The sequence below is a fragment of the Panthera uncia genome, chromosome B1 (genome assembly GCF_023721935.1).
Source record: "Panthera uncia isolate 11264 chromosome B1, Puncia_PCG_1.0, whole genome shotgun sequence".
NCBI classification, from domain to species: Eukaryota; Metazoa; Chordata; class Mammalia; order Carnivora; family Felidae; genus Panthera; species Panthera uncia.
In genome coordinates this window covers 6,621,053-6,645,069 of record NC_064811.1, presented here as the reverse complement: position 1 = coordinate 6,645,069, position 24,017 = coordinate 6,621,053, and the positions used below count along the sequence as shown (strand labels likewise).

At 48.1% G+C, this 24,017-nt stretch overlaps 1 protein-coding gene across 3 annotated transcripts in view; it reads left to right on the top strand.

The window, feature by feature from the left end:
• Window positions 1-24,017, top strand: part of SLC2A9 (solute carrier family 2 member 9) — a 255,542-nt gene that overhangs the window by 34,826 nt on the left and 196,699 nt on the right. For 2 of the 3 annotated variants that reach the window (XM_049630307.1, XM_049630309.1), the window contains exons 2-3: window positions 60-160; window positions 7,487-7,585. In XM_049630307.1, the coding sequence (XP_049486264.1) occupies window positions 98-160; window positions 7,487-7,585 (162 nt within the window). In that variant the 5' untranslated portion in view covers window positions 60-97. Of the gene's footprint in view, window positions 1-59; window positions 161-4,830; window positions 5,015-7,486; window positions 7,586-24,017 lie in introns of those variants that run through there. The other variant, XM_049630310.1, reaches the window with a different exon arrangement.

Below are 24,017 nucleotides of genomic sequence, written 5' to 3'. Positions count from 1 at the left end.
TAATTACCCGTCAGTGACAGCAAGCGCCTAATGACTTCTTCCTTTTTTCTCTTTCTCAGGAACAAGGAAATCCAGTCCAAAATCTGACAAATAAGCCATGACGGTCAGCGAACAGGACTCCACAGATTCCAAAGAAAGTGATTCGGTGAAAGAGAAATTGGTCAGTCCTGCTTTCCTTATCTGTCCCTGTTCTGGTGACTCTGGGGCAGTCCCTCCTGGCCCCCTCGCTGCTCCCAGGGAGATGTAGGTTGAGGCGAGGTCAGGCAGAGAAGAGACAGCAGGGGATAAAAGCAAAGGTATATGGCAAGTTGCCTTGTGAACCACAAAGCATGTGTCATGAGGCACAGGTCACTGATGGCATTGTACTTCGGCTGATGATAACATATCATCTGCTGGTGGCCTTCAGGACTTGTTGTGGGGGGTGGGGGTGAGTCTTCGCTCCAAAAGTCATTTTGCAGCAGGGGGACACCGATGTGCGAAAGCAATGATGTTGATGTCCTTAGGACACACTGAAACTCCCCCCTTATCCCGCCACGAGGCTCAGTCCTCTGCCCCTCCTCCAGGATGTCCTGGGCATCTAGAGACACTCTCACTGCTCAGGAGTCCTTGGATAGTTATTTATTTACATATTTAATTTTTTTTTATTTTGAGAGAGAGCATGAGCACACAAGGAGGAGAGGGGCAGAGAGAGAGAGAGAGAGAGAGAGAGAGAGAATCCCAAGCAGCTTCCATGCTGTCAGGGCAGAGCCTGACGGGGGGGCGGGGGGCTCAAATCCATAGACTGTGAGATCACAACCTGAGCCAAAATAAAGAGTCAGACACTTAACCCACCGAGCCACCCAGACACCCCAATATATGTCCATATTTTCAATAAACCTTATTTAGCAGGAAAAGATCCACACAGGTGTATTTACCAAACTGCCAGGGAAGTGTGGAATTGGCAGACTGAGAGTGATTGCCCCCCCCATAGGGGTGAAATGGAGGTTCGAGGAGGCCCAGCCACCTCCTCAGGTCATCTGGGGACATGGCAGAGTCACATTAAATAAACAGCGATTCCCTCCACGCAGACACTATATTTTTCTCGGTGCTCATATTAGGTTGAGTCAAGGCTCTGCTGTCTAGACATTTGGTGTAATGAACAAAGGGCTGTAGTCATCTCAATCCTTCTGCTTAAATGATATTCAATAGAAAACACCCCCTTTTTTCCTTTCCTGCCCTGTCCTGGAAGAAAATGTTCATCTTGTCCAAGCTGACTTTCTAGCTTCAGGATACCATCCGGAGGACAGTTTGAGTTCAGTGCCAGAAGTATCTACCGGGTCCCAGCCCTGAGCCAGGTGGGAAGAAAACTGGGAATGCTAAGAGGCTCAGGACACTGGATTAACCTGCTCAGGCCGTCGTGACAAAGTACCACAGGCTGGTGGCCTAAGCAACAGAGATACACGTTTTTCACATCTGGAGGCTGGAAGTCCAAGATCAAGGACATCAGAAGGGTTCATGCCTTCTGGGGCCTCTCTCCTTGGTTTGAAGATGGCTGTCTTCCCCCCATGTCCCCACATGGACTTTCCTCTATGTGTGTCTCTGTCCTAAGCCCTTCTTGTAAAAACACTGGTCGTATCGGATTAGGGTCTACCTTAGTGACCTGACTTCACCTCACTCTCCTCTTCAAAGAACCTGTCCCCAAATACGGTCCATTCTGAGGTTGTGGGGGGTTGACTCTTCACCATATGAATTTGGGGGGGGGGCACAGGTCACTCAATACCAGACACACACACAATGCCTGCCCTTGGTGAGCTCCTGTCCAGAGGGAAAGGCACACATGAGAACAGACACTTTTAAGTACGGGCAGTCATAGACAGTAAATCTGTGAGCAGCTTATGGAACACAGAGGACAGAGAGAGGCCCAGAGAAGATTCTGGGAGGAGGTGGTCAGGGGACTGAGTACTGAAGGATGAGCAAATTAAGGGTCCTCAGAGGAGAAGCCTGAGCAAGGGCCAGGAGAACCGGCACGAGGAGATACTCCACAAATATCGGTGAATGGGTGTGTGCATGCCGGAACAGGTGTCAGAAGAGGGTGATGGTGTCCCAGCCTCAGAACACCTGGGAACACGTGTCTAATGACCACATCCTTAATTGAGTTCATCTTCTCAGGCTCTGCTGGGAAGCATGGGGCCACAGGCCATGCAAATGCGGGGATGGCACCACCTCTCCCCAACTCTACTGGTGATATCGTGGGTGTGAACACACCTGGCCAAGTGTAGACATGTTCCATGAGGGGCGGGAGGAGGGTGCTCCAGTAATCAGGAGCCCCGGTTAACTGCCTTCTGGTCCAGGAATCTACCACACATCATGTTCACCACCAAGAGACCAAACTTGAGCACTAGAACAGTCCTTAGCAATTGTCCAATGACATCAAAATGCCCCCAGACCTCCCCTTCTACCGCTGAGGACAGTGATTCCCTAGAGGGGGGCAAATCTTTGTCCACAGAGTTTGCGTGATGGCACTGACTTAGAAAGGGATGAGAACATTTGGTCCAGATAGAGCACATTATCCGGGGACAATGTGATCTAAAAAATAATGAGCGTTCGTTGTATCGTATGCTTGCTGTATGCTGGGTGTTGTAGATGCCACGATTCTAGGTGTTTTTCCAGTATAAACTCACGGAATCTTCCACAGGTCTATGAGGTGGTGGCACTGTTATCATGCCCATGCTACACACGAGGACATGATGCCACAGAGAGGCCAAGTGACTTGTGCAAGAGCTCACAGCCTAGGTGGCTGAGTGGAGGCTCAAACCCAGGCAGTTTTGAACCGCTAAGCTGGGGCAAAGGGAGGGGGCAGCTCCTATCAGCTTCACCAAGCGTTTCCAGAAATCAGAGCCGTTCACTGGGTCACCCTGAAAAGCCCCGGGGGGCTGGGATCACTTACCTGCCTGAAGGAAGGGGGGTGCAGTTGACTTGAAGGCCAAGCTCTCGGCATAGCTGGAGCCCGGACTCTGCTGTGTGACTTTGACCAAGTCGCTGCTCACCTCTGGGCTGGTTTGCGGGCTGGCCGGGGAGGGAATTAATGGACAGCTACCTCCACCAATAAGAGGAGCTCTTCAGGCCAAGCACCGCCTCCAGACTGTGGGACAGCAAGGACAGTGAAGTCTGCACAAGCCTTGCTGTGTGGCTGGACAGATGTGCGTCCGGTCTTCGGTTCTGGGACAGGTGCAGGGCTGGGGCCGGGGCGGCCGCCGGCAGTTGGTCTCTTTCCACCCCTGGGATCTGCATCCCCTCTGGTTTCTACCCTCAGAGCTCAATTTCAGCAGGTTTTGGGGCAGCAAAGTTGAGGCAGGAGAGGCGTGCAGGGACAGCTTTGAGGGGGGCCTCAAGTCCACACCCGGGGTACGTGCTGGCCGGTGGACAATGCTTGCTGACTTTGGAAGCCTTCATAGCGCAGGGGCGTCCCTGACACCAGCGACCATCCCTGCTTCCTCCTACTTTGTGTACATTTGTGTTGACCTCCTGGAGCCTGGGGCCTACTGAGTTTTCAGCCCCAATGAGGAAGCACAGAACAATTTCCAAGGGGGGGTGGGGGTGGGGAGAGAACACCTGATTCAGATTGAGTTTTAGCAAGATCAGATGAGACCGCCTGTTACAGATGAAGCCAGGCAGGAAGGGCCTGAGCTAAAGGGGGGGTAGGGGAGGAAGAATGAGGGTGAGTATAACGTCCCCATCCGGACAGCACAGCGAGGGTCCTCACGACACAGGGAGGCAGCTGTCCCTTCGCTGCCCCTTCCCGTCCTTCAGGGCCCAGCCATCCTCAATTACCTTCCTCCCCCACCTACTCCAGGGTATCTGTGCCTGCAGGCCTTGGCTCGATGCCCTCCCACCCCACACCCTCTGCCTGCATGCTTCCCAGGGCTACTCAGAAATCACCTCTTCCAGAAAGTCTTCCGTGATCCAGCCCCAATTTCAATGCCTGTGTTCCCCTACACCTAGTTTGTTTGCTTCCCGTCTCTTTTTGTGGACTTGAGGCCTCCCTGGCCTCCTAGGGGTTCTGAATTCCCCAGTCAGGCCCTTGCCCACCGGCCTGTGCCCCTGCTCTCTGCCTCTGGGTGCAAATGGCCGAGGCAAGCTGTCCTAAACCTGTCATGATTAAAGGTACACTTCTCCGACATCCAGGGCAAGTTGGCCACGTGGTGAACAAATTCTCATGACGTCTGGTGTGCATGAGAGGTCTTGCCTCCTTAATGCTTTCCCTGAGCTGAGCCAGCCTGGGGCGGGCACGTGGGAGGTATTCCCCGGGCCAATGCTGAATGAGAAGCATAGAGGAATGACCGACTGGCAGGTTCTTTTTCTTCCAAACCCAGAGCCTCCCCATTTGTGCCCGAGCTAAGGGCGGCCATGCCTATGTCCAGCACGCTGGCCGGGGCTGTGTGTTTTCTACCTGAGCCTCAGAGGAACTGCAGGGCAGTCCAGGCGGGATCGGTCTTCCGTGTTGCCCTCGTAAACGCAGCAGCTCAGAGAAGCCAAGTGACCAGGTTAAGGACACGCAGTTAGAGAGGCAGGGTGGGGACCCCAGCCGGTCGGTGCCGGTCCCTGCCGTCGGTGACCTGCGTTCTGTGCCGATCCTCGGAGAGGCACCCGGCTTTATGGCCAGCGCTCCCCTCCCGGCTCGCTGGCCTCGTTGGCCAGGAAAATGAAAGGTGCTGATGCCAAAGGAAAAATCCATACCCCGGGTGGTGGTTCCCGAGAAGGCCAGTTTCCCTCCAGGATCCCTCGGTGCTGCTATGACAGCAGGGGGGAAAGCGCACGGTGCCCGTTTCCTGTTCAGACAAGACAGAGCGGCCGCGTTTCCTGCCAGGCCCCCGCCCCCTCGTGGACTCTGCCTCCTGCACCGAGATGCCCCGGGATGGCCTGCGGGAGCATGGACTCCCGGGCCTGGGTTCCCCTGACGTGCAGCCCCGGCCATCCGGGGGCCGCCGAGTGTGGCCGCGCCCTGAGAGGGACGCCGGGCGGGAGGACCAGAAAGGTAAACGCAGAAAGCTGCCTCAGGACCTGCCAGGGGGTGGGAAGGCCCAGCGTGGGCGGCTGCGGCTGCCTCCGCCGCCTGGGGCCCTGGGTCACAGAAGCCTGCCGTGAGAGCCGGCACCCCGGTCCCGTGACCTTGGCCGTGGAGTTCCAGCTCTGGCAACATGGCCGTGCTCGTGAACAGCCTGGCAGGTGCTGGGTGGTTTCCCCTTTTCCTTCCCCGCCCCCACAGCAGGTACCTCTGTCCCCCGGGGCCGGTGGTGAGAGGGGGTGGGCACGGGCTGGCCAAGCAGCGGCAGGGGCTCCAGGGAGAGACTCCCACCTGCCTTTCTCTAGCTTCTGATGGGTACAGACAAGGGGACAGCGATCGGGGCCAGGGCAAGGGGGTCCAGGAAGAGGAGGTGTCCAGGGCGGGCCAGGGAGTCAGGCAGCGTGACATCTGAGCTGAGACCCAGAAGATAAGTGCAAAGATAAAAGACCGTGGAGGATGGGTACTTCGTCCAAAATGCAGTTCTTGTTCTAGCAATGGATCTCTTTTAGTTCAGGCTCTTCTTCCTGTAGAAACCCATTCTGGCCCCACACCTGGCAATGTCCGCCCCTGTGGCTTATAAACCCTTTTTCTCCCCTCCGTCCTCTCACTGGCATTTACTGAATACCTTCTCTGCCTCAGGCTCGGTGCCTGGAAGCAAGACCCCCTCCCCTCAAAAAGTAAGACCCTTGGGCACCGCCCCGACTCTGCTGCTAATGCTCACAGGCACCTGCCACAGGACAGGAGAGGCCTTGTCTGCCTTAATTAACTCTTTTCTTCAGCATAACAGCCTGTGAGGTGGGGTCTATTATCATCCCTGTTTTCAGATAAGCCCACTGAGTCACAGAGCAGTTATGCCACTGGCCCAAGGTTACAGTCATTAAGTGGCAGAGCTGGGGGTAGGACAGAGTTGAACCAAAGAGGGGGTGGAGTTTTCATTCAGAGGAGAAGGCGTTGGGAAAGGGTCGTAGATGCCAACGTCTCTAGAAGGGGAATTTCGGGCGCATGTATCTGCACGGGCAGGGCCAAGAGGCAGCTTGGCACCTAATTCGAACAACAGCCGTTCTGTATGGCGGGGCCAGAGGGAAAGTAAAACGAGTAAGCGGCCTTTCCGAACGCTCCCTGTGTGCGCGCGACTTTCTAAACATCCTCATCCGGCAGCGCATTGATTCCTCAGCAACCTGTGTGGCCAGTGCTGTTATTAGATCCATTTTACAGCTGGGCAAGATGAGACCCAGGGAGGTGAAGAAAGTGGCTCAGGTTCCCACAGCTGACTGGTAGAGCCGTCCAGCACCGCGTCCCCTGCCAGAGGAGACTACTGACGTGGGCGGGTCCGGGAGTTGGCTATCGGGGTCCAGCTCTCTCCTCCAGACAGTATTTGACCGACACAGTTCCCTGAACTGTGGACCTTGTCTGTTTTGTTTCCCGCTGTATCTCTAGAGCTTTATCAGGGCCTGGCCCGATACACGCACACATTTTATATGATAACAGAGAAGGTGCCTTCCAAGAGCACCTGGGTCCCCTCCATCCGGAGAGTGGCCCACATTCCGCTGGCCAGCCTCGGATGGGAACCCCTTCTGCCTCCAGCCCCTGCCAGCTGGTCAGCTCCGGCCAGGGGGTTCAGATGTTTCTCCTGCATGGTCCTGTCCTGATTGTGACCACGCTCGGATGAAGGACAGGGTCACATGGGGGCAGATGCCCCGTTCTCCAGGCTGAGCCCTGTATCTCTCTGCACGTCCTTGTCCTGCGGTGCTCATGGTGGCCTGGAGATTGACAGCTCGGCCTGGAAGGGCGTGTGCAGTGGTGTGCATGCGTGCATGCGAACGTGTGTGCACCTGTGCAGCTGTGAGCAGTCTCGGGCCCCTAGACACTGTTCCCAGATGACGAGGCACTGGGGGACAGGCAGTGCGGTGCAGCGGGTGACTGCATGGGCTCCAGCCCCCATCCCAGACAGCACCACGGACGTCTCGGCGCGTCTCTTTCGCCACCTATCAAATCGGGATGAAATAGTACTGATCTGAGCGTTCCGTGAGATAATCTCAGCTCAATGCCTAGCCCATACCTCTTGTAAGTGCCAGCCGCTACCATTGGCGGCTAAGTCTGGCTTTGCTTTTTGCTCCTATGTGGCCCAGAAAGTGGCCAAATTCAGCTAAAATAATAGTGTGTGGCTGCTTACAGAGCACCTGCTAAGGACTGTGGGTCTGTGAGTCACAGGTCTGTGGCAGCAGGCAGAAGCAAACTGAACCCGTGGGCTGACCGCATTCCCCCAGTGTGTCCGCCTGCGCAGTGGTCGTGGACAGCGATCCCACCTGTCAGCGGGCTCCGGGAACTCGGGCAATTCTCTAGGGCCCCTTCCCCAGACAAGGGGACAGCCCAGGTGTGTCCTGCGGGCCCCTAGCTCTGTGCCCAAAGGCCAGATCTGACATGCTGTCCTCTCCTTTCCAGGACTGGTCCTGCTGGCTCATCGTGGCCTCTCTGGTGGGCGCCTTCGGCTCCTCCTTCCTCTATGGGTACAACCTGTCGGTGGTGAACGCCCCAACTCTGGTGAGTGCCCCGCCGCTGCGGGATGCGCCCGGCAGAGGGCGCTGCGGCCACGCGGAAAACTTCGGGAGTGTTCCCAGTCTGGTTCTGTGGCAGCCCTTTGCCGGACACTGGGACCCAGGAGAGGGAGAGAGAGGAGTGAGACCAGCCTCTGCCCTCGAGGGGAGGAGTGAGGGGAGGATGGGAGGTACAGAAACAGACAATGGTGACAATGTGGAGGGTTCAGTTCCCTGCCTTGGAGGGTCCTGGGAGAGTGCAGGGCAAGGACAGGGGTCTACGGAGTTCCCAGGGGCCAGTGTTTGAGGATCTTATCCTGGGCACGGAGCCACGGAGAGACCTTATGCATAAACGTTTTCTTGATCTGTTCTTTTTGGGTTTATGGCTTTCCATTACCACTAGTGGTCATTCGGGTGTCTGTTTTGTCTGGCTTTTGTTTCGGTCTGGAATCAAGTCGTTAGGTTACGTCAATCAAGAAGAGTCTGTAAAGCAACCAAAGGTGTTTATCTGGGGTCCTAGGACTTGCAGCATGGGAGACAGAGAGGGCGGAAATGGACCTTGTGCAGGTGGGGTGGGCAGGCTTCTAAAGGCAGAACCCGTGGGGCGCCTGGGTGGCGCAGTCGGTTAAGCGTCCGACTTCGGCCAGGTCACGATCTCGTGGTCCGTGAGTTCGAGCCCCACGTCAGGCTCTGGGTTGATGGCTCGGAGCCTGGAGCCTGTTTCCGATTCTGTGTCTCCCTCTCTCTCTGCCCCTCCCCCGTTCATGCTCTGTCTCTCTCTGTCCCAAAAATAAATAAAAAACGTTGAAAAAAAAAATTTAAAGGCAGAACCCACAAGGTTACCAAACTTCTTCGGAAGGAATGATGATGGGTGCTGAGGGAGTTACACTGAGCACGGGATGCAGGATTGACTAGGTAGCTAACAAGTGTTACATTGTCTCTATTTCAGTCCTCAGTAGAGGAGGCCTTCCAAGAGCTGGCCACGTTGTAATTGCCACAAGCCAAGAGTTCATGGTGTTCCCAGAATTGAAACAGGAGCCCCTGCATGGGTCCTGCTTCCTCAATGTCCTCCCAACCCCCTTCTGAGTGGCGGTCTTAGCAATCCCCAGGCCCTCCTAACTCCTCCCTGCTGGTTTGCAGGTTCAGATTTGGTTCCGCCTACCTAGGCTCTTAGGTAGCTATCCATGCCAGGGGGTGCTGGCTTCTGCTTGACATACCTGCACCTTCGTCCACCTTACCCCGCAACGGCGGAGGTAGGTCAAGGCTACCTGGAGGCTTTCTGGAGGAAGTGATGCCTCAGCTTCACCTTAAAGGTAAAACAAAGGCACGGAGGCTTGCCATTTGTGACATGTTTGCAAGAATGCAGGCGAGATGCGGTTGGAACGCAGAATGCCTTTTGGGGAGCACAGGGCAGGAGCTAACGGGGCAAACGGAAGCTAGGCTGTGGACCTTTCTGAAGGCTTTTCGGGCCTTGTTTGGAGCCCAGCATCCCCATGTGCAAACCACAAGGGAGGCTGGACCAGGGGGTCCCAAAAAGTTCCCAGGAGCCCTGAACTTGGCAGAATTGCCTTTTAAAAATTCAGATGTCCTTCGACAGTCCTTCAGATGTCTTTTATAGCTGGTTTGTCCAAATTAGGAGACAAAAAAAAAATCAGCGCTATATTCGTGACAGAAATACGGAAAAATAATGACAACTGTAAAATCCAGATGTAGGTGTTTCTGTTCTATTCCCTGACTGTTCTGTGCATTTGGAAAGTTTTACAGCAGAATGTCCAAAATAAGTACATCATTACATCTTTGCAAATGCGTCTATATATGTGAAAGGAGAGGGAAGTTTCTAAATCTTGCTCCTGAGCCCTGTTCTGTTCAATGTTGTCAGCAGTTATTTGGACAATAATCTGGAAAGGAGGTCTACACATTTCTCGGTTGATGTGCTGGGAGGAATAATGACTGTATTTGAAAATGCAGTGTGTCAGAATCGAGTGTCAGGACAGCTCTAGTTTCTGTTGAGTTTGTTTCGTTTTGTTTGAAACCCTTCTACGTTTTGGGACTCTGTGTAAGTTCATTTGGAAAATGGGCTCTGATGCTAAGACCCATTTGAAAGCCAGGGACCTAGATGGCCTCCCCAAACTCTTACTGAAGAAAGTGGCTTTGATTTTGTCGTTGTGACCTCGTCCTGACACGAGGATCTGATTTGTCCATATTTGCCTATAAAAGAATATTGGAGGGGCGCCTGGGTGGCTCAGTCGGTTAAGCATCTGACTCTTGATTTTGGCTCAGATCACGATCTCCCAGTTTGTGGGTTCAAGACCCACTCCAGGCTCTGTGCTGTGTGGAGTCTGCTTGGGATTTTCTGTCTGTCTCTCTTTCTTTCTCTCTCTCTGCCCCTCCCCGGCTCGCTCTCTCTTCTGTCTCTCAAAATAAATAAATAAACATTAAAACAAGAAGATTGGAAATTTACACTCTTGCCTCATCATGACAGTTCAGCAGAAACTCCAGCAGAGGGTGGAGAACCTTTGCACTCATGGTTTGTGGACCAAAAAGCCATGTGAAACTTGAACCCTGAATGAAATGATGTGGATGGAAAAACAGAAGTTCAAGCCATGACTGTGGGAACAGGAGGAAGGAGCAATTCGGTCATTTAAAACTTGTTTTCGATTAAGAAACTATTTTTTTAGATCAGTTTGAAAGCAGTTCACAGCAAAATTGGGCAGGAAGTACAGGGAACCACTCCCCCCGCCCCCGTGTCCCTCACCCCCAAAAGCTTCCCCCATTATCAGTTTCCTCCAGGTCCTTTCATGGCTCGAAAGCTCCTTTGTTCTTTACAGCTGAATAATATTCAATACATTAATGCATTGTATTAATACAGTGTAATAACACCTTGTCTGCATGTACCGGTTTATTGAGCCACTCACCTGCTGAAGGACATCTTGACTGCATCTAAGTTTTGGCAACTATGAACAAAGTTGCCGTAAACATCCATGTGCGGGTTTTTGTGTAGACATAAGTTCTCAGTTCATTTGTGTAAATATCAAGAAGCACCATTGCTGAATCAAAGAGGGAGAGTACGTTTAGTTTTGCAATAAACAGACAAAGCATCGTCCTGAGTGGCTATCCTGTTTTTCATTCCCAGAAGCAATGAGCAAAATTTCCTGTTGTTTCCCATTCTCACCAGCATTTGATGTTGTTAGTATTTTGGATTTGGGATGTTCTATAGGTGAGTACTGGTATCTCGTTTCCATTGCAATTCCCTAATGACATACGATGTTGGATACTTTTTCATATGTTTTTGGGAAAGATAGAAACATCTTTTCAAATGTTCACTTGCCGTCAATAAATCTTCTTTGGTGAGGTTTCTGTTCACATCTTTTGCCCATCCTTTAATCAGATCGTTTGTGTTGTTTTGGTTGAGTTTTAAGAGTTCTTCGTATATTTTTAGATTACAGATCTTTATCAGATGTATCTTTGCAAATATTTTCTCCAGGTCTGTGGCATATCTTCTCATTCTCTTCACATTGTCTTTCCCAGAGCAGAAGTTTTTAATTTAATTGAAGCCCAGATTATCAATGATTTCTTTCACACATCGTGTCTTCGGTGTTATATCTAAAGAGTCATCACCATAGGGCACCTGGGTGGCTCAGTTGGTTAAGTGCCGACTGTGGTTCAAGTCATGATCTCACAGTCCATGGGTTTGAGCCCTGCATCAGGCCCTGTGCTGACAGCTCATAGCCTGGAGCCAGCTTTGGATTCTGTGTCTTTCTGCCCCTCCCTTGCTCATGCTTTCTTTCTCTCAAAAATAAATAAACATTTAAAAAAAAAGTCACCACACCCAAGGTCATCGAGATTTTCTCCTGTTCTTTTTTAGGAATTTTATAGTTTTGTGTTTTACATTTATGTCTGTGAACCAATTTGAGTTAATTTTTGTGAAAGGTACAAAGTCTGTGTCTAGATTTTTTTTCTGATATGTGCATATCTATTGTTCCAGTACCATTTGTTGAAAAGACCATCTTTGCTCTATAGTATTGCCTTTGCTCTTTTGCAAAGATCAGTTCACTGTATTAATGTGGGTCTGTTACTGGGTTTTCTGTTCTATTCTATTGATCTATTTGTCTGTTTTTTCACAAATACCATGCTGTCTTGATTATTGTAGCTTTATCGTAAGTCAAAGTGAGATAGTGTCAGTCCTCCAACTGTGTTCTCCTTCAGTGTTAGGAGTTGATTATTCTGGGTCTTTTGTTTCCCCATATAAACTTTAGAAATTAGTTTGTAGATTTCCACAAAATAACTTGCTGAGATTTTGATTGGGATGGTATTGCATCTATAGATGAAGTCAGGAAGAACGAACATCTTGACAATATTGAGTCTCCCTATTCATGAACGTGGGATATCTCCCCATTTAATTAGTTACTATTTGATATCTTTCATCAGAGTGTTTATTTTTGATATAGCTGTTATAGAACTTGTGAGATTTATACCTAAGTATTTCATTTTCTTTAATACTAATGTAAATGGTAATATTTTAAATTTAAAATTGCATTTTTTTCATTGCTGGTGTATAGGAAAGCAACTGACTTTCATATATTAATCTTGTTATCTTGCAACTGTGCTATAATCAATCACTTCTTAGTTCCAGATTTTTTTTGGTCAATTTTTTCAAATTTTCTACACAGATGACCATGTCATCTGTGAAATAGACAGTTTTATTTCTTCTTTTTCAATACGTGTATCTTTTATTTCCTCTTGCTGTCTTATTGCATTAGCTAGGACTTCCAGTTTGATGCTTACTTTGGATTTAATCTGCTTTTCTTTTTCTAGTCTCCTATAATGGAAACTTATTGATTTTAAATCTCCCATCTTTTCTAATATATTCATTCAATGCTATAAATTTTCTCCTAAGCACTGCTTTTGATGCATCCCACAAATTTTGATGAGTTATATTTTCATTTTCATTTAGACCAAGTTATTTTAAAGTTTCTCTTGAGATTTCTTCTTTGATCCATGTGTTATTAAGAAGGGTGTTGTACAATCTTCAAGTGTTTGGGGGATTTTCCAGCATATTCTGTTATTGATTTCTAGTTTAATTCCATTATGGTCTGAGACCAGACACTATAATATTAGATTCTCTTAAATTTGATAAGGTGTGTTTTATGGCCCAGAATGTGGTCCATCTTGCTGAATGTCCATGTGAGCCTGAGAAGAGTGTATATTCTACTGTTGGATGAAATAGTCTGTAGACGTCCACTGTATCCAGTTGGCTGATGGTGTTGTTGAGTTCAGCTATGTCCTCACTGATTTTTGGCCTGTTGCGTCTGTCCATTTCTGACAGAGGGGTGTTTCAGTCTCTGACTTTAATAGTGGGTCATCTATTTTTCCTTACAATTCTGTCAGCATTTGCCTTATGTATTCTCATGCTCTGTTGTTAGGCACATACACATTAAGGCTTGCTATATTTTCTTGCAGTATTGGTCCCTTTAACCGTATGTAATGCCCCCTTTTTTCCCTGTTAACTCTTCTTGCCAAAGTATCCCTTGTCTGAAATTAATATCGTTTTTACTGCTTTCCTTTGATTCATGTCAGCATGGTATATCTTTGTCCATCCCTGTACTTAAAAAAAATTTTTTTTGATGTTTATTTATTTTTGAAGGAGAGAGAGACAGAGCGTGAGGGGGGAGGGGCAGAGAGAGAGGGAGACACAGAATCTGAAACAGGCTCCAGGCTCTGAGCTGTCAGCACAGAGCCTGATGCGGAGCTCAAACCCGTAAACCATGAGATCATGACTTGAGCCAAAGTCAAAGGCTTAACTGACTGAGCCACCCAGGCACCCCGATCCTTGTACTTTTTAAAATCTATATGTGTCTTTATATTTTTGTAAAAAAACCTTTATTTATTTTTGACAGAGAGAGAGAGAGAGAGAGAGAGAGAGAGTAGGGGAGGGGCAGAGAGAGAGGGAGAGAAAGGATCCCAAGCAGGCTCTGTGCAGAGCCTCATGTGGGGCTCAATCTCACAAAATGTAAGATCACGACCTGAGCCAAAATCAAGAGTCAGATGGTAACCAGCTGGGCCACCCAGGTGCCCCATGTGTCTTTATATTTTAAGTGGGTTTCTTATAGACAACATATAGCAATAAACAGACAGTTTGTTCTCTTGACCCAGTCTGACAATCTCTGTCTTTTAATTGCCATATTTTATACCATTGACATTTAAGGTGATTACTGATACAGTTCAATTAATATCTACACTGTATCTGTTCCTTTTTCTATTTGTCACCCTTGTTCTTTGTCCCTATTTTTTTTTTTTAATTTTTTTTTTCAACGTTTTTTAATTTATTTTTGGGACAGAGAGAGACAGAGCATGAACGGGGGAGGGGCAGAGAGAGAGGGAGACACAGAATCGGAAACAGGCTCCAGGCTCCGAGCCATCAGCCCAGAGCCTGACGCGGGGCTCGAACTCACGGACCGCGAGATCGTGACCTGGCTGAAGTCGGACGCTTAACCGACTGCGCCACCCAGGCGCCCCGTCTTTGTCCCTATTTTTGTTCTTTGTCCCATACTTCTGCCTTTTGTGGTTTTAACTGAGCATTTTGTATGATTCCATTTTCTCTCTTTTCCTAGCATATCAATCCCCCCCCCCTTCTTTTTAACTTTCTTTAGTGGTTGCTCAAGAGTTTATAATATGCATTTTCAACTAATCCAAGTCTACTTACAAATAATACTACTTTACTTCACTGGTAATGTTAGTTCTTTATAATAACAAAATATTTCTAATTCCTCCCTCCCACCCACTTAGACATAAGCATATTATATAGATAATCGAATACATTACTATCATTATTATTTTGAACAAAATTAATTGTGAGATTTATACCTCAGTATTTCACGAATATTCTGAACAAAATAATAACCTATTGATTATTAATAGATAATAATCAATAGATAATATTAACAGATAATAATCTGTTAGATTAATTAAGAACAAGAAAAAAAGTTTTCATTTTTACCTTTACTTATTCATTCTCCTGTGTTCTTCTTTTTATGGAAGGCTGAGTTTCTGACCTATATTAGGTTCCTTCGAAGAATTTCTTTTAACATTTCTTGCAAGGCAGATCTGCCGGAGACCAGCTCCAGCAGGTCCAGGGGTTCCCAAAGGAAGAACAGCGTCGGTGAAAATAAAACAAAACTAAAATAAAAAACTAAAACTAAAATAAAAATGGACACAGACAACAGCAGTGTGTTGGACTGGCCAATTTATTGTAGCAAATGTGGCATCATATTTGCTAGTGATTTCCTTGTAACATACGTCATCTATGTTTTTCTAACATTACCTAATTTTGAAAATGTTCCTATGTATAGACAACCTTTAAGAAATAACATGATGATTTTCCCCTAACTTTCCCGCATACCCTTTGTAATATCATAGATTAATCTCTTACATTTTTCCATTATGCATCTGCGTTTATCTATAATCTACAAAGCATTTGCTTTGCTGTTCTCGTGAAAGGCCCTCCATTTCTCAACACCTCAAGTGGAACAGTTACAGGAGCATGACCTCCTAACCACATGAGGCCAGAAGAACAATGTGTTTGCCTCGGTCCGAGGTGCCAGAAAGGGGCTGAAAAAGCCTTAGAAACCCATGCCTCATACATTCTCAGCGAGACAATGCACCTAGAAACTAATGAACCATTCTGTACCTTAACCAACTAGGTTCAGTCATCATCTGGAATGCCTCCGGAGGCCAGGTGGGCCTAGGGGTTGAAGTCACCTGTGCCCAGAGATACACTCCTTAGTTGCTGGAGTGGGGCTTTCAAATCCATATGGCTCTTCTTTACAGGCCCTCTTTGCTGGCAAAGGGATGAGGCTATCCTTCCTGTAAGTAGAGGAGTCTCCATAGGGGATGGCAAGGGCTAAACGTAAGGCCACACAATTTCTTATGGAACCTTATTTTTTTCCCCAATGGTTCTTTTCCCAGGGGGGCTGCAGAGGGCAATTCCCCAACAGACAATACCCTAGGTACTTTAATAAGGCCAAATTTCCTAAAAGCGGGAGTACGAGAAGCTTCACTGTCGGCAGGCCGCCCTGCAGTCACCAATCCGTCCACAGCCCGGGTCCTGCCACTCAGGCTGGGATAGCTCGGCTTCCAGCACAGATCTACTGGCAACAAATTCACTCAATGTTTGTCTGAAAAAGTCTTTACTCTTCATTCATAGTTTGGAAAATTTTTTTAATGTTTATTTATTTGAGAGAGAGAGAGAGAGAGAGAGAGAGAGAGAGAGAATGTGAGCAGGGGAAGGACAGAGAGACAGGAAGACACAGAATCTGAAGCAGGCTCCAGGCTCTGAGCTGTCAGCACAGAGCCTGATGTGGGGCTCGAACCCACAAACTTTGAGATCATGGCCTGAACCAAAGTTGGAGGCTTAACTGACTGAGCCACCCAGGCACCTTTACCTTTCATTCACTCTTGAAGGATAATTTTGCAGAGTATGGAATTCTAGGTTGGTGGGGTTTTTTTCCTCTCTCAATATTTTGAGTATTTCACTTCATTCTCTTCTGGCATGGTTTCTGAGGAGAATTTGGGTGTAAATTTTATCTTTCCTCCTCTGTAGGTAAGATTGTTTTCATCTGGCTTCTTTCAAGAGATTTTTTTTTAATCTTTGATTTTCTGAAGTTTGAATATGATATGCCTAGGTGTAGTGTTTTTTTGTTTGTTTGTTTGTTTGTTTGTTTGTTTTAGAATTTATACGTTTTGGTGTTTTCTGAGCTTTCTGGATCTGCAGTTTAGTATCTGATGCTAATTTGAGGAAATTCTCAGTCATTATTGCCTCAGATATTTCCTTTGTTCCTACCTCTGTCCCACTGCATGTATATTACAGATTTTGTAGTTTTCCCACAGTTCTTGGATACTCTGTTCTGTTTTTTTCTCTATATTTAAGTCTCTTTTCCTCTATATTAAGTCTCTTATGGTGTGCCTCTCTCTGTTTTTATTTTCTTTTTCCTTCCCTTCTCCTGTGTTCATCTGTTTGACTCTTAAATTCCACGTGAGTGAAACCACATGATATTTGTCTTCCTCTGACTTATTTTGCTTAGCATAATACACTCTAGTTCCATCAACGTTGTTGCAAATGGCAAGATTTCATTCTTTTTCATCACTGAGTAGTATTCCATTCTATGTATGTACCATATCTTCTTTATCCATTCATCAGTCAATGGACATTTGGGCTCTTTCCATAATTTGGCTGCTATAAACACTGGGGTGCATGTGTCCCTTCGAATCAGCATTTTTGTATCCTTTGGATAAGTATCTAATAGTGCAATTGCTGGGTCATAGGATAATTCTATTTTTAAGTTTTTGAGGAACCTCCATACTATTTCCCGGAGTGGCTGCACCCGTGTGCATTCCCACAAACATAGCATCCTTGCCAACGTCTGTTGTTTCTGGAGTTGTTAATTTTGGGCATTCTGACAGGTGTGAGGTGATATCTCATCATGGTTTTGATTTGTATTTCTCTGATGATGAGTGGCATTGAGCATCTTTTCATGCGTCTATTAGCCATCTGGGTTTCTTCTTTGGAAAAGTGTCTGTTCATGTTTTTTGCCCATTTCTTCACTGGATAATTTGTTTTTAGGGTGTTGAGTTTCATAAGTTCTTTCTAGATTTTGGATACTAACCCTTTATCTGATGTGTCATTTGCAAATATCTTCTCCCATTCTGTCAGTTGCCTTTTAGTTTTGTTGATTGTTTCCTTCACTGTGCAGAAGCTTTTAATCTTGATGAGGTCCCAATAGTTCATTTTTGCTTTTGTTTCCCTTGCCTCTGGAGACATGTCTGGTAAGAAGGTTGCTGCGGCCAAGGTCAAAGAGGTTGCTACCTGTTTTCTCCTCTTGGATTTTGATGGTTTCCTGTCTTACATTTAGGTCTTTCATCCATTTTGAGTTTATTTTTGTGTATACTAACCCCATTTCATAGATGAGGAAACTGAGGCCCAGGGAGGTTAATGTATCCTAGTTCCTGGGGTGGGGTGGGCGGCCCTTTAACCTCCACTCCCTAACTTCCCATTGGTTTCCCATCTGACTACTTATGCCCCATTTGGAAGAGAACACCCACATGCCTTGTGCATCCATGATAGGTCCTTGGCCAACTGTGGACAATGGGATCTGAGCAGAAGTGAATATAAGCCACTTGAGGCTTAGCCTTGAAGTGAGGAATCCAGAAGTTTCCTCAGTTTTTTCTTCCCCTAGATGGCATAGGTACTAGACGGCAGAGAATGGTCTGGCAGGCACTAGGCATGAGCTAGCATGAGGTAGAAAGAAGTCTTTACTATCCTTAGCCACTGAAGCTTCAGAGTTTCTGTGCTGTGGTGGTGCATTGATCACCATCATACCCCAACATCTACCCTTCAAGGAAGTCCAGCCTGGCCCACTGCAGGGTCTTCTAACTGGTTTTCCTATTTCCACTGTGGCTTCTACAATTTATTCTCAGCCCAAAAGCCCAAGGGATCCTTTAAAAATTGAGACAGATCATACTGTGCTTCAGCTTCAAACCTTCTACAGCCACCCAACACACCTAGAAATCAACCCCGATTGCTGTGGCCTATGCCCAGGGTCTGGTGCCTAGTGACCACTCTGCTCTTATTTCTGGCATGTTCCCCTCACTGCCTCTTCTCATCCCCATGACCCCCTCCCCACCTGCTGATCCTCAAACACACATGCACTTGGTACCCCAGGACATTTGCACTTGCTGTTCCCTTTAGTGGAATGCTCTTTCCCAGATATTCCTATGCTGTCTCCTTTGATTACTTCTGGCCTGTTGAAACGTCCTCTTCTCAGAGATTTCTTCTCAACAAGCCCATCCATAACAGCATCTCTCCATTACTCTCTAGCCTCTGCCTTAACTTATCTCTCTTTGTAGTATTTAACCAACTTGAGGTGTTATATATTTATTTGCTTCTTGTCTACTCTTCCTTTTACTTTAGAATCTAAGCCCCCTGTAGACATAGTGTTCACAATTGTCTTGCTTTTGTAATGCCAGCACCTAGTAAAGGGTCTGGCACACAATAAACCTTTATAATGAATGTTTGATGTGTAATGAGTAAATGTATACATTTAATATTTTTTAAAAAGTTCTTTGTGTGCAAATGCACTTCCAAGGCAAGTCTGCTAGACCTCCTCACCCTCAAGCAAATTCCCATTTGCCCTATGTAAAAATTCTAGTTCTACCACATTCACACATCTATCTATCCATCCATCCATCTACCTAATTCTCTTTACACATCTGTCTACCTGTCTCCCATCTATCTTACCTCTCTTCCACTTATCTCTCTACCTACCTACCTACCTACCTACCTGCCAACTACTTACCTGTATCATCTACATACCTACCTCTCTAAAGCATTCTGATGCCTTTGTAAAAGCTATGCAGAATCCAAGGCTAATTTACATACCAATCACATGTAACATGATGCCTGAAATTTTTAAGCAGTCATGCATGCTGCTGGCTCAAGATGCCAATCTGAAACCTGGCAAATGGCCTCAGATTTGTGCCATTCTAAGCCTTGACCTTTAGTAGGAGAATGCTGCTTGCCTGCGATCTGCTCCATGAGTACAGCTACAATGGTCCATGGTGGCCGGAATTGTGCTGGGAGATTTCCCCGTATTGCCCAAGGGCCTGCAATGTTTGGCTCCCACCTGAGAACCCACTGAGGGTTGCATGGAAGTATCAGAGGCAGGATGGGGATTTCTGAGTTCCTGGGGTTGTTATCTGGGAAGGCACCCACCTTTCTGGGCAGACAGGGCTGATGTGTCAGGTGAGCTGATGTATCGGCCCAGAGCATAAGTCAGAACTCCTCTTGCTCATGGGTGTTGTTCGGAGAGCCTACAGGAAGATTCTGGAAGCAGTATTCTAAAGAAATGCAAAGTTTGAGGGGCGCCTGGGTGGCTCAGTCGGTTAAGCGTCCGATTTCAGCTCAGGTCACGGTCTCGCGGTCCGTGAGTTCGAGCCCCGCATCGGGCTCTGGGCTGATGGCTCAGAGCCTGGAGCCTGCTTCCGATTCTGTGTCTCCCTCTCTCTCTGCCCCTCCCCCGTTCATGCTCTGTCTCTCTCTGTCTCAAAAATAAATTAAAAAAAAAAAGTTAAAAAAAAAAAAAAAGAAATGCAAGGTTTGAGCCTCAGTGGACAATACAGAGCCTGGGCTCCAGTCCCAAGGGGCCCCACGAAACTGAAGATGGCACCAATGGGGATGGGGCCCAGGTGTGGCTCCACTGGAGGAGCATCTGGTGAGGAGGGATGGGTCAGCAGGATGCGCCCACAGGCACGTGCAAGGGGCCGGAGAGAGTGGACGGCCTTGAGCAGGATGACCACTGGGGCGGACATTAAGGAGAGTCACTGAGAAGAGCCAACGTTGAGCAAGTGAGCATGTTGGGTGGGTACCATGAGTGACAACGGAAACTAGAAAGCAGACAGGGGTTGGGGCGCCCGGGTAGCTCAGTTGGTGAAGTGTCCGACTCTTGATTTGGGCTCAGGTCGTGATCTCACGGTTCGTAAGTTTGAGGCCCATATTGGGCTCTGTGCTGACATAGCCAGGGGATGGGGATTCTCAAAAGAAGAGACACATCGGGTGAGGTCTGGGGCTTTGACAAACTAAGCTTCCGGTGTTCTCTCTACAGAGTCCAGACGCATTACCCTCCCAGTACATGGGTGTGTAACAACATGCACAGAGTACTGTCCACCAGGCATGCTCACCCAAGCCTCTGTGTCCAGAGTTATTACTGGGGTTTCATTACAGAGGCATGATTGAGTCAACGAGTTATCTCATTTGCATAAATTATCAGGTGGGGGCTGACAGGCCTGCCACGAATAACAAAGACAGTCCCATCACTCAGGACATCCCAAGGGTTTAGAGACTATTTCCCAAGCATGGGGACAAAGGCCAGCCAGATTCTTAATTATCCAACAGCATATGTGGGATGTATGGCATACGAAGGTATGTTCTCAACATAAAAGTACCCAAAAACGTCTGTTAAATGAATTAGTGAACAAGAAAGAATGAAAAAGAGAACTTGGGGCTCTCACTTATCACCCCACTCTCACACCATGTCAGTTAGGACTCCCTTGAAGCAAAACCAGAGTAACAGCGAATGGCTTGGCTTTTATACTGAATTAGTCACCGTTCCATTGATTTCTGAGTTGGCGATGTTTGGTCTTCTCTTGGGACGGGAAACAGAGTTTGCCCCCCCGGTGTCAGTACAGCAGCACCCCCGCCCCTTATCTGTGGTGTCAGCGGCCATCAGTCAGCTGTCGTCTGCAACAGAGGACTCTCCTCCTGACCCATCGTCCGAGGCCGTAGTCGCCTCACGCTGCATCATAGTGACTCTGTCCTCACCCCACTTCGTGTCCCCACCCGGGCATTTTATCATCTCACATCCTCACAAGAAAAAGAAAGGTGAGTACAGTACAGTAAGACATTAGGAGAGAGCGCGGGGCCACATTCACATGATGCTCATTCCCATGTATTGTTACAGTTGTTCTACTTCGTTACCGTTAATCGTTTACTGAGCCTAATTCATAAATTAAACTTCATCACAGGCATGTAGATATAGGAAAAAACATAGTATATGTAGGGTTCAGCATTATCTGAGGTTTCAGGCACCCAGCGGGGGCCCTGGAATGGATCCCCTGTGGACAGGGGGCGGGGGGGGGGGAGTTGGCTACTGTATTTAACCCCGGGGCTTCAGCAGAACATTAATTTGACTCCCCACAAGTTCCCAGCAGAAATGGTACATTTCATCGTTTTCCTCTCCCGATCCTCCCCTGAGGGCAGGTAAGCAAGCACTGGTAAAGGATAAAACCATCTCTCTCTACAAGAGCAGATCCGCCCCAGTTAGCTGCAGATGTTAGATGCTGCTCAAAGGAAAGATTCCAACGGACCAGCAGACAGAGAACCCAGAAGCGACTTCTGGTTCTTTTAATTAACCCCACCCCATGCTGCAGTTTCAGTGACTGCTCCGAGCGCCCCGGCACTCTTAGGGGAGCAGAGGCGCCTGGCGGGGCACCTCGGTGCAGCCCCGGGCCTGGTCTCAGGCAACCAGGTAGGGGACGGGGAGTGCGGATCCTTCCAAAGACATCAGTGCTGGACGGGCGGACAGGGAGGCGTAGCGGCTTGGCATCTTGGCAGGAGACAGCTGGCACTGAGGGACAAACCAGCACATCTTGTCATTGCAGAAGCAACTGGCAATTATTTTGATGAGACGGGTTATCTCTGGTTAATTTCAGCATGCACCAGGACTGCCTTTGGTATTTAAATCCCCAAGTCTTTCCGTTCTTTCTCTCTGTCTCTCTCTTGTTTGCCTCACGTTGTCTCAGTAGTTACATAAGCCAAACAGGTTTCTGTTAGCAAAAGCAAACAGCACACATTTAAATGTTAATAATTTAATAATAAAACGACCGCTATGAATCACCATCTGTAGTTCTCATTTGGACAGCAGCCCACGTAGCAGGCGCGGAGATAATAATCCCGCTGTACAAATAAAGGAGCCTGGAAGAGAAAGACTGAGGAGCTGGCCCAAGGCCGCTCAGCTCATGGGTGGTAGCCTGTCCCTGAAGAAGAGAGTCCCGACCTCAGCCCCACCCAGGGGCCATTTTTAAGGCTTTTTCCAAAAAGCATCCATTTCTGCCGTTTTATATCCTGCTCTTTTTTTTTTTTTTTTTTTTAGCTTATACTTATATTGGAAGCACTTTTCCATGTTCTTGAAAATGCCCCATCACCAGGATCTCTCATAGCTGTGCGCTGTGGCATCACGTGACTGTCCTATCTTCCTAATGTGGGTCTCTTAGATTGTTTCCAGTTTTTCTCTAGGGCAGGGCACTGCTACATTGTTTAAATTGGGGCTTGGGAGTCATTGTTTGGTTTGGCATCTGGCTTGGATTGAATCAAGGTCCAGGGAGGTTGGTGTCTTGTGTGTTCTACACGGAGGGTGACCCCTGTGCCTGCTCTCCATCCTCTCGGGACCCCAGGACCCCAGCTTACTGGAGCAGAGAAGCCTGCATCTTTGATTCAGAATTTTCCCATATCACAAAGTTTCTCTGGGAAAAACGCTTGTGTTGAACCTAATGGAGAAGGGAGCACGGCCCTCTCGGGGCTCGGGGAAGCCCTGTGTACAGGGGTGGGTGCCTTATTTTCTGCAGCCAGGCAGGGGAACAGAGGTGAGGTTAGCCCAGCGAGGCAGGCAGTCGGGAAAACTTGGGAGGGGGAGTGTCAGAGTTGGGTCTGCTGGTGTGAACAAACCCGACAAATCAAACGAGAAACATTGTGTTTCTGACCCATAGGAGAGAGGCACTGAGATTTACTGAGTGTCTGCTATGTGCTGGACATCATGCTAGGGTCTACACGCCTTCATTTAATCCTTCCAGTGGCCCCATCTGCAGGCTAGGGTTTTTAGTCCTTTTCTGTAAATAAATTTTTCCAGAACTGGTGCTCAAAACCATCACCCTGAACTTGGAATGGATCAGATGCCCTGTGAAAGCCCCCCATGCCTCAAGACTGGTTTTTAGGAGCCAGAAACAATTTGAACAGAAATGAAAACGCTCATCATTTTTATTCCAGCCACCCGGCAGACCTACAGAAAGGAGTGGGAAGTGTTATTTCAGAGCAAATGACAGACATGTCAGTGTGAAGGCACACTGTCCGCCCCCCGCCCCCCTCCGGAAACACAGCCACGCAATCTCTCGAAAGACTGCTGCAGCAGGAGAGAGGCTCAGGAGTAATTTTTGTTGAATAAGAAGGATATTTGCGAGTACACACACTCCACTGCTCTCGCCTGGGGCAGAGAGAAAGTGAAACTTTCCTTCTTCGTTTCCTATATAATTAAACTCAAAGTTTCCCCCCTCGCATTGCAAAAGTGGTTGGCAGGAGAACCCGGAAAGCTCTCAAGGTCTTACCTGCCTGACTATTGCTCGCAGTCAATACATCTTCTTTCATTAGCTTTCAGTGTGGAAGCCGGCTGAGGGGGTAGAACATATTCACGCATCTGTATGTACAGAGGCCTCTTTCCCACCCCGTCGGGGAGCTGGACTCCTCCAGGAGAATCACACAGCAGGGAGAAAAACCCCACCACAAACATGCAGCCTAGACATCAAGCCAAGTCAGAAAGGGACCTGGGTGTTGTCCTTAGGGCTGGGAGGTGTCTCAGGTCCCCGGGACCACCCCAGGTCTGATGGTTCACTAGGACACACAGGACTCAGAATGTGAGGACTCCCTACTCTCCACCCATGGCTGGGATTTACTCCAGTGAAGGGATTCGAAGCAAAATCATCAAAAGGAAAAGGCACACGGGGCAAAGTCCAGAGGAAACCAGGAGCAAGCGTCCAGGGTCCTCACGTGGTGAAATCACTTAATCCGCCAGCAATGAGTGTGACGACACAGGGGGCATGTTGTCCACCAGGGGACCTCA